The sequence below is a fragment of the Loa loa genome (genome assembly GCF_000183805.2).
Source record: "Loa loa unplaced genomic scaffold supercont3.306, whole genome shotgun sequence".
Taxonomy (NCBI): Eukaryota; Metazoa; Nematoda; class Chromadorea; order Rhabditida; family Onchocercidae; genus Loa; species Loa loa.
Window position 1 is genome coordinate 50,031 of NW_018108486.1, and position 10,778 is coordinate 60,808.

At 23.8% G+C, this 10,778-nt stretch overlaps 4 protein-coding genes across 4 annotated transcripts; 2 read left to right on the plus strand and 2 right to left on the minus strand.

Moving 5' to 3' along the window:
* Positions 1 to 734: 734 nt before the first annotated feature.
* LOAG_02377 (hypothetical protein) lies at positions 735 to 3,513 on the plus strand (the record flags this gene model as incomplete). Its single annotated transcript, XM_003137915.1, has 3 exons — positions 735 to 854; positions 2,745 to 2,918; positions 3,133 to 3,513. The coding sequence occupies 3 exons, from the start codon at positions 735 to 737 to the stop codon at positions 3,511 to 3,513; spliced, it is 675 nt and encodes a 224-aa protein (XP_003137963.1).
* Positions 3,514 to 4,121: 608 nt separating this feature from the next.
* On the plus strand, positions 4,122 to 5,281 carry LOAG_02378 (hypothetical protein; the record flags this gene model as incomplete). The annotated part of the gene is made up of 3 exons (XM_003137916.2): positions 4,122 to 4,465; positions 4,902 to 5,074; positions 5,218 to 5,281. The coding sequence occupies exons 1-3, from the start codon at positions 4,139 to 4,141 to the stop codon at positions 5,279 to 5,281; spliced, it is 564 nt and encodes a 187-aa protein (XP_003137964.1). The 5' UTR covers positions 4,122 to 4,138.
* An 838-nt stretch (positions 5,282 to 6,119) lies between these two features.
* Positions 6,120 to 8,898, minus strand: LOAG_02379 (hypothetical protein; the record flags this gene model as incomplete). Its single annotated transcript, XM_003137917.1, has 3 exons — positions 6,120 to 6,638; positions 8,020 to 8,095; positions 8,792 to 8,898. The coding sequence occupies 3 exons, from the start codon at positions 8,896 to 8,898 to the stop codon at positions 6,120 to 6,122; spliced, it is 702 nt and encodes a 233-aa protein (XP_003137965.1).
* A 573-nt stretch (positions 8,899 to 9,471) lies between these two features.
* Positions 9,472 to 10,778, minus strand: LOAG_02380 (hypothetical protein; the record flags this gene model as incomplete). Its single annotated transcript, XM_003137918.1, has 4 exons — positions 9,472 to 9,684; positions 9,950 to 10,243; positions 10,583 to 10,686; positions 10,751 to 10,778. The coding sequence occupies 4 exons, from the start codon at positions 10,776 to 10,778 to the stop codon at positions 9,472 to 9,474; spliced, it is 639 nt and encodes a 212-aa protein (XP_003137966.1).

Below are 10,778 nucleotides of genomic sequence, written 5' to 3' on the forward strand. Positions count from 1 at the left end.
AATAATGTATGCTTACAGTACAAGATATTCTTAATCAGGTGACATTTTGATTTAGCTGATTTGATACTTTTGCTTATATAATATATGCTTACCGTCGTATCCTTGAATAGTTTAATGAATTGAACAGTTAAAAGTTAAGGAGAAAAAAAATGAATTTAATGTGCATAGTATTTTCATCATTTTCATTTTAATTTTTGTTTGGGTATTTTGGATTAAAGAAAATTTAAAAAAAAAAGAATCCTTTAATTTTTAAACGATTTTAGTGAAAATTTGACAAAACTTTTTGTCATTTTTGATCAGTGAATTATCGATCTAAGATATTGATTGCTGTAAAAAAAAAAATCACTGATGAGTGTTATCCACTAATGATCACACCTAAAAATATTTACTTAATTCAAAATTAAAAAAATGGAATTAGAGAACAACAATCAAGATTAAATAATTAAATTAAATAATTTTTTTGGATTAAAGAAAATTTTTAAAAAATTTTGCAATTCAATTTATTTCACTCATTAACTTTTGAATATGAAATATTCATTAAGTTTAACAGTTTGATTAAAATTAGCATAAATTTTAATGTTTCTGAAAAAAACTTACTTTTTTTCTTTTCCTTTTTTTTTTACGATTCCAATCATTTTGTCATTGTTATTTTTGCTTGATAAAAACAAAAGAAAACATTTTCATTCTTTTATAGGACAATAAAATTGAAAATTATTTGTGATCGTTGTAAAATTATGCAATGGATCGATTTACTACAGTATCTACCAATATCATTAATACTAATTACTTTTATCATTCTTGGCCTTAATCATCTTTGTTTTACTTCATTTATAAGTCCAACAAATTTTCAACAGGTTAGTTATTTTTTTAATAACCTATTTTAAGAATACAATATGCTAATGTATAAATGATTACATAAATCATTGATTAATTTCTTAGGGTATAAGTGAAATCAGTCTATTTCGTTCGGCGATCAATTGTACATTAATTGTTATTGCGCCATTAATATTTATCCTACCTATATCTTCTGGTAAATTATATAAAATTTATTTTAAAATTTAAAAATTTTATTATTTGTAAAATTTTTTTCGAAAAAATTTAAAAATTTTCACCATTTTTTTGTTCATTACAATTATAAAATTTTGAAATAATCTGACGCAAATATTAGACGATTATAAAAGAAATATTTTTTTCGATTGAATAATTTTCCGTTTTTTTTAAAAAAAAAATATTTAAAGTATCATATTTTGAATTATTTTATTTGAAACAAATATTTCGATCCAATTTGGTTTTACACAATTTTATGATTTATTAAATGAATTAATTAGTTGAATTGAGATTAAAAATGTGGCGAAATATCAAACTGAAAATTTTATGAAATGATGCTTTTGTTAAAATTATTGATAATGTTAAATTTTTTTTAAATTTTGTTTTTAAAATGCTTTAAAATGGTTTATTGCAGTTGAACATATAATATATTACCTATTGGGTTATGGATGTGCTGCGTTATTAACAATTTTACTAATTAGTCCAATACTACACTATAATCCATCACCTAGCATATGTCATTATATTAAATTACGATTCAATCAATCATTTTGTATGTGCAAAAAAGAAAATTCGAAATATTTTTACCTAAACTTGGCTAATTCAAATATTATTTTAAAGAATTGTTTCGTTAATTTTTTTTTTTTGTAAAATCTTTTCATTACTAAATTTTGTTTTAATTTTTTAATTAAAGTATTGAATTTTTATTTTTTTAAAATATAATTGAATTCACTAAAAATTTTTACGAAATTATCATTGATTAATTTACATAATAAAAAGTTTCGTACTTCCATTCAGTGATAAATGATAATTATTTCTAATTATTTTCTTTTCAGTGTATATATTGGTTTGCATATTAAATGTGATTTTTTTAATGATATTTTCCATGATATTGCTCATAATGACAGTATCACTTATCACTCGGATATCCATCTTATCACCATACATAATATGTTCTGCATTGGGATATATCGGTATTTTTGCGATTGCTTTTGGTGGGCAAACAAGCGTTTCGTCCAATGTCTTCCTTGCAATAATTTGTGTGAGAATAGAAAAAAATTTTCCATTTTTAAATTTTATTTTAATTTTTAATTTAATTAATGTTTAATAATAGTAAAAAGAGGAAATTTAACTTGTAAATATGATAAAATAAATACAATTCAAATTTAAATTGGAAACAATTTTACTAATGCAAATTTAAGAGGGAACTAATTAAAATATCATGACCTTTGAACTTCTTTTTTCATCCTATCAAATGTTTCTCACACTAATTAATTTCTTTTTCTTTAAAAAAAAGGACTACTTGCAATCTTGAAAAAATTTTTAAATTTTCCAAAATTCTAACATTATTTTTATGCTATAATTAGAAGTAAATGTAATAACCAAAATGATAGCAATTCCTTTTTTCTTTGATAACCAAAATGATAACAATTTCTTTTTTCGTTGATAACCGAAATGATAGCAATTTCTTTTTTCTTTGATAACCAAAATGACAGCAATTTCTTTTTTTCTTTGCTTTCCTCCTTTCCTTTTTTCTTTTAAGTGATAATTCTGATAACAATATTCAAATGATTAATGGTAAGCTAAATCATTCGCAATTAATAATATAAACTATTTTATGATGTAAAAAAAATGATAGTTAAAAAAAATGCAAAAATGATGATAATTTTGAAATTTTTATAAAATTTAAAATTTAGCTACCAATACTAGGAATTTTATGCATAATATTTGATGGTCTTGCAAATCACATATATTATTTCGTTGATATCATTTTATCCGGTGATTATTTATCATTTGATTCATGGACTGCATTTTATTTGGGTATCTTAAATGGTTTACATCTTCTTATCACTAGTCCATTATTATATCAGGTTATTAGCTTCATATTGTTGTAATGATTAATTAGCTTGATGAAGTGAGAAGATTAATTGTTATTAATTGGAAATAATTTTGTCCAATTGATCGATTGATTGATTGATGCAATCAAGGAAAATCATCATTTTAATAATTAGTAATCAATTAGTATGAAGTAAAAGAAGCAAAGTGATAATTTTGTATGTTCATTATTAATGAAAATTTTTACAGCAATATTTCTCGCTATCATCATGTCGACGTTTACGTGAATCGCTCGTAATTCACGTAGGACTTTTTGGTCTTCTAATTAGCGCAATTCTTATGTCACCTTATTTATTTAATGATAAGATTAATTGGTTTTGTCCGAGAAATTCATTTTCAATATTTGATATGAGCCAAGAAAATATGCCACCAGAAATAGATAATGGATTATTTCCATTTCTCATTACTGCATTATTATCACTTATCACTTCATTTGCTATCATTCTAACTCAGCTTGCATTGATAAATTTGATTTGGGAAGATTTCTTAAGATTATCACTAATCCGACGATCACTTCAACAACAAATTGTTTCAATACAGGTTAGTTTATTGCAATTTGTTGATCTATAAAATGCCGAATTAATAAATTTTTCATGAAATTATTATGTTGAAAATTTGAAATTATTTATTTTTGACATTAACTATTTATCTTTTAAATTATTTGTTTTCACATTTTATTTTTTGAAAAAAATCAATTAAGAAGAGAAAGTAAGAAATAAGAAAAAGATAATTAATGTCGTTAATTAAGGAGAGAAACTAAGAAATAAGAAAAAGATAATTGATGCAGTTAATTAAGAAAAGAAACTAAGAAATAAGAAAAAGATAATTGAAAAAGGAAAGATAATTTGAATTAAATTTGAATTAAATTTAAATCAACTTTAGATTGGTTTACTAATAGCTGGAAGTATAATTATTGCAATCACAAATGCTTGGCTCTATTTTGATAAACCATTAAGATATGGGCAAATATTACTACTAATTTTAAGATTAGTTTTTTAAACATAATTTTTGTTTCTTTATTAAAATTAGAAAAAATTTAAGCATCTATTTATGGTACCTTAACCGTATATTACTTATTTACACTCAACAATGCAATCAATACTGTATTCCATTTTAATGAATACATAGTTTGTCACAGTAATTGATTTCATTTAAATTTAAATTAAAATCATTTTTTAGCACTTTAGCAGCTCCGATGACAGCACTTTACACCTGTAGCTATCTTTTTCCATTCTTAAATGGTAAAGGAGCAACCACAGGTTTACTTGCTGGTATTTTTGGTGCATTGGCTCTATTTTATCTGTATTTTCGAGTTATACCTCTTCAATTTCATCATTTCCCACGGTCATGTGACAATGAGACATCAATTATACATTCATTAACATGGCCTGATTGCAAATTTGCATATTCAGAGTTGGATTCTATTCCAACGATATTACAAGCAATGGCTAATAAAGCACAAAAATTGCTACTCATTTTCTGTGAAGTACCAATTGCATGGTATCCATTAGCTACTTTTACAGTAAGTATTAATCTCGATGCATTGCACCTGTTTTATTTTACTTTTCAATTAACTAATTAATTAATTAATTGCTCAAATAAAACTTGGCAAGAGTATCATTTCTTGTGATTTTCCCCAAAACAAGTAAACAAAAAATTTTTACTAATACTTGTTTTTAATAATAAATTTCTTTTTTATAAATTTACATATTCAGGCATGAATTCCTCTTATTTCTTTTTCCTCAGTTTAATTTTGTTAAACGAACTATTTTGATATATTCCAGTGGAATAAAAATTATCAATTAAAGTAAAGATGATAAAAATAGTTAAAATTATCAATTGAAATGAAACCATTAACAATTTCACTGATATCTTTCCTTGTTGAAAACTGATAACATTGATTTCGTTGTCAGATAACATCGGTTTAATTATCTTTTTTCATTTTCCTACATTTACAGATTGCGACATTATCAATGCTACTTGTATCATTGTGTACTAGTAATAGCAATGCTGATAACTTTGATTGGAAATTGATAATATGTACATCATACATTGGAATATTTAAACGTAATAGTGATAAGATAATCAATAATGATAAACGTGTCGCTTTCATAGAATGCGAATCATTTCGGTTATTCCGTTTTCAATTTATTCAAAATTTACTTAAGAACTTACTGTATTCCTACTGTTTTTTGAGATAAAATAATTTGTAAAAGTTGAAAATTTAATGAAATTCAAAAGAAAAACACTGTTTTTAATTTGGTTAATTTACAGATATGCTCAACAAACACCATATCCGGATACGGTAACTACAGTTACACCTATAATTGGACGATAATTACCGAATACTGTTAATAGTTAATGTATGATATAGCCTAAAATGATTATTGCAATATCTCTCCCTTTATCTTATTTTATTTTAAGTTTTCAAAATTTCTCTATTCTTTAATTGAAATTATTAAAATATTATCAGTTTAACTGAATACATTGAAGTGTTGAATTTAATTAAATCATAAAATGTAACTGTTAGCAATCGATTTAATTAATTTAACCTTTTCCTTTTCTTAAAGTAAACTTTTTGCTTTTGTTATATTTTATTTTTCTTTATATTAAATACAAAAATTTGATCAAAAAAATGATGATCGTTATAACTAACAAATTAATTCTAAGGAAATCTGAATTGAATTAATTTTTTCGTTTTTTGATGCAAAAAATTAAAATGAAAAGAATCGTTGAATGATAAACTGTCCTAATTTTTTCTTTAAATCAGATGAAATTTATTATCAAAATTCTTAATGGAATTTGATTGAATTAAAACTTTTGCTAATTTCTTCCAACTTTACTAATTCAAATTTTGACAAAAGTTATTAAAAAGAAGAAAAGAGAAATAAGTTAGGTTATGTTGATAATTTGAAACATAAAAGTTCCATCATTGAGAATATCTGAAGTTACGTGTAAGTCACGTATCACTTGTGACTTATAACCTTCAATGTATAATGCATTTAGCAGTAATGTATTCTCGAGAGTTACTTCATATTCAAAAAAAAAAAGCCAATAAATAGGCGTAAATGAAAAGTTACATTGTTTGTCAAACAAGTAAAATAAGGTGAGCGAAATGACGTAGATGGATGATAATTAATGAGGACAGAAATGCGAAATGGACGCAAAATGTTTCATTATTCAATCTCTTCTATCCTCAATACAGATTGTCCATTATAACGAGTTACTGGAAATTCTTCCGGGAAGAAGATTGCTTCAGAATGATGATGATAATTCAGATTAGTATGAGAGAATGGAAATGGAGTAGTATATAATGGGACATAATATGATGATGATCTATTGAGTTGTTTGTCAAAATTGGGATGTAAATGATGGGAAGAGATTGGTAATGAATGTGACAGTGATGATGAATGCAACAATTGTGATAATGGTAAAAATTGTGATGGATTAATTAAAGGCGGAAATGTTTGCTGTGGTAGCGTTTTTGGAAATGGTCGAATTTTAATATAACCAGTAATAGCTAACAATGAAGATGGCTTATTTTGAATATCAAGGGGGGATTGAGTGGAAATTTCAGTACCAATAATTATTGGTATCTCAATTGGTGTATATTCATTGAGCATTACTGATATATGATAAGATGAATTGATAAGTGCATTTGGTTGTGAATAAGTTGGAAATGCATTATCCGGAATCTGAAATAATTTTTTATTTAAATTTATAAAAATATCTCATTTTACTTTCTAATGGCTAAAAAATTACAAAACATTCCAATGAATTCAACTTTTTCAATTTAATAAATTATTCAATTCATAAAATTCTTTTTTTTAAATGATAAATCATCAAGTTCATAAATGTATGAAATTTTTCATTATTCCATTGAAATATTTCATTTTTTTTATATTTGAAAAGATACTTATGAATTATGCTTAGGAAGAAAGGCTATTCTAAATTAGATAAATTATAATTAGACTTAATTCCTATCATTCTTAAACTATCATCGTGACAAATATTCAACTAGATAAATTATAATTAGACTTAATTCCTATCATTCTTAAACTATCATCGTGACAAATATTCATTCTTCAAAGGAATTAAATTATTTCTTTTTTTGATATAATTTATTTCCTATAAAAATCTTATAAATATGAAGTATATGTATTTGTCGATATATACTTTAATCTTTGATCTTTTTGCTTTGATCTTTTGTCTAAAATTTAGAGAAATGATATAAGTATTACTTTATCAAATTCAATAAGCACTGCGCGTTTTAAGCATGATAAATAAAAAAAATTAAAATTGTTGGAAATCTCCTTGGGTAATGATTTTTTCAAAAGTACTAACAAAATTATGGCGAAAAATATGAATGATTGCGCCATACTAGTTCTTATGGCTCTAATTAATGGGACAAATTTTTCGAGAAAAAAAAAATGTGATGTTCAAGGTTAAAAGTAGCAAATGGTTTTGTGCAAAATGAAAATCACCGATTGATACATTCATCAAGAAAATGACATATCAGATTATACAATATATTTAAATGATCGTTGGAATTATCAAAAGTTTTGAAATGCAGCAAAATTTAAAAATTTAATTAAATATTTTTAAAGAAATTGGGGTTATTAAAAAAAGTTTAAAATTTGGTGGTGAAAAGAAATTGCAATTTAAACTAAACAAAGAAGTAAAATTTCGTGAATTTCAAAAAATTCATATATAAGACTGTTTTTCTTTATGAAAATTTCTAGAATTTGAATAAAATTACAATTTTAAAATGACAATTTTCAATTTCAGCAATAATGAATCATATAAGTGATTTGTAAAATTATATATAAAAAATATGCAAAATTAATTACTTAATCAATTAATGAATAAAAGAAAAGACTTTGTAGCTCTGAATGTTAACAAAAATAAGTTTAAAATTCTTTTTCAACATTTTCATCAAAAGATACCTTTACTTTTTCCTCATTCGTTTTCTTTCTTTTTTTTTTTTTTTTTTCTACGACGATAAAATTTCAGAAGAAAAACTCTCAAATTATAGGGAATTAAAATAACAATTTGAGGAAAAAATTTGCTAATTACTTGCAAACAGTGTTGAAATTCGATAATTGAACATTGCGGAATTGTTGGAAGTGTAAAATATGATAGCGTTACATTCCTGCAAAATTGATTAAAATTTATTGAAGAAATTTTTAAAAATATAAATCATTATTAATTAAATATTTCATTTATAATTTAATTTTTGTAAAATACATGTCTGACTACTTTTGCTCTTTTAATTGTTATTTTTAGATACATATTGGAAATTATTTTATATTACATTAAAAAAAAAAAATATTACAACATATTAAAATTTAAAATTGGTATGCGCAATATGTCATACAGTATTACTTATCATTTTAACCGGTATTTGAAGAATGAAAAAGGGTGGGGGAGGAAAAAAAAACAAACAAACAAAAACAAACAAAACAAATGAACTAAAAGTAAAAGAATGATTTCTTCTTTCATTTTTATTCGTTACTAAATTAAACTTAATTAATGCATAATATTATAATATATTACGCAATTCATTTCCAATTTTAATTTGTTGTAATAATTCCGTTTAGAAGAAATGAAACGTGTTATTTTCAAGAAAACAATAAGTAACATTTAATCAAAGTTTAATTATTTTATTAAATCAATTAATCATTCTTTTTTTTAAAAAGAAAAATGCTAATAAAAAAGTTTTATCAAACTTTTAAATTTGAAAAAAAAGGCAAAAATAAAAAAATAAAAACAAAAAACTATGTGAAATAAAATTTTTAAAGATTAAATTAACGAATAAAATTATTCCGTAAAAAAGAAATGGACTAACGTAAATTTCTCACTGCCTTTACAACGAAATCGTACAACCATAATAAGTCGTACAGTACCACCTTTAATTGGATTTTTTGAATGTTCATTATCAATCTCAACATCCATAACAATTGTTTCACCTGAAATTATCACCTGATTATATAATAATCAAATAATTGAACTCATAAAATTGTCAAGTTTTTAAGTACGAATTTATTACTTCTCATTATTGTGACGGTTGATTCTTTCTTTTTTTCACTGATAACATTGATAATGATAAATTTCGATTATTCATAGTGAATTTTTGGCATTTTTCATAATATATTATTTTAACGCTAAAGAAATTCTTTTTCAAATGAAATCATTGCTAATTGGTTGGGATTATTTGTGAGAAAGAAATAGAATTAAAGATTAAATGAGGAAATTTTAAAATTTCAAAATGCAAAAAAATACATCAGAATTTGATAAAATCATCATTTTTGAACGAAATTGTCATTTTTGAACGAAATTGTCATTTTTGAACGAAATTGTCATTTTTGAACGAAATTGTCATTTTTGAACGAAATTGTCATTTTTGAACGAAATTATCATTTTATGAATAAAATTATCATTTTTGAATTTTAGCTTTTCATATTGTGTAATACGCATAAAAAAGAAATAAAAAAATAAAATAAAATAAAATGAAATAAAATGAATAATTTACGAATTAACCTCGAACAAATGCTGATTTTGATAATCTGATAAAAACTTTGGCCAATGATTTATTGAGACAAAAAATTTTTTATGAAAATATCGCTCGATATGAACAGGTATGTGAAATGGCAGGTAACGAGTAATATCCATTACTGCTATCACTCTTACTGGACGTATTTGCACTAATTTGGAATGACCGGTACGACCGGGGATACATAACTAAAATTTATTTTAACAATATCAGCAAAACAAAACAACAACATTGATAAGAACTGATAACTGGATATGTGTAATTCATTGCTATAAGGATTATTAGAGCATAGTTTATTAGTTGATTAAATATGCAAATTTATAAATGTACGAAAATGTATATGAAACATATAGTAATTGAAAAGAAATTTAAGATTATGAGATATTCGAAATTAATATTAATTTTAAAATTACTTCAGCTAGCATTTCTAGTAAAATATAAACTAGTAAAAACCTTAACAGCAGTTAAATATTCGATAGAACCATATTTGCCTAAATAACTTTCCGGACATTCTTCTCCGATTACCAATCTTATTTCGGTTTTATGTTGACCAGCTGGTGCATAAATTTCACCATTTTGTGTACGCCATTGTCGTATAAGAGTATCAAATTCAATCCGGAATGCAATAATTTGCCGAAATTCTACTTGATTGGAAATTTTTGTACGAAATTTACCCTCGAAAAAACCGGTCAACGAAATGATTTGGGTTGTATGGGCGAAGTTAATTTCCACCAAAATTTTGAATACCTGAAATATACAAAATAGGAATTGATAGGAATTGAAAATAGGAATTGAATAAAATATTTTTAAAAAAATTTTCAAAACTTTTTTTATAAATATTGAAATCACCCAGATAATAATTACCAAAATTAAATGAATGCAATAGTAAAATCATCAAAATTTGCATCTTCTTATCACTATTTGATACCATATATCAGTAATTATATCATCTAACATTATTTACTATTCCTTCTTTATGATTTTTAACAATCACTTGAAATTATTTTATAAAAAAAAATTAAAACTTATTGTACTATAAAATAAATTATTAAATAAAAAACCATTCTATCCCATTTTTTTACTGACAATCTTCAGCAAATCAATTCGGATTATTTTATTTCCGATTTCATTATCACTATCAATTTTTCTTTTTTCCGGTTTTTGTACCGTTCCTTTTTTTTCTCTTCCATCTAAATCCTATAAAATCTTTCTGCAATTTGTTTATATTCTTATAATTTTCTCATATAAATATACCTCCTAATTTCCTCTTTGATTCATTCAT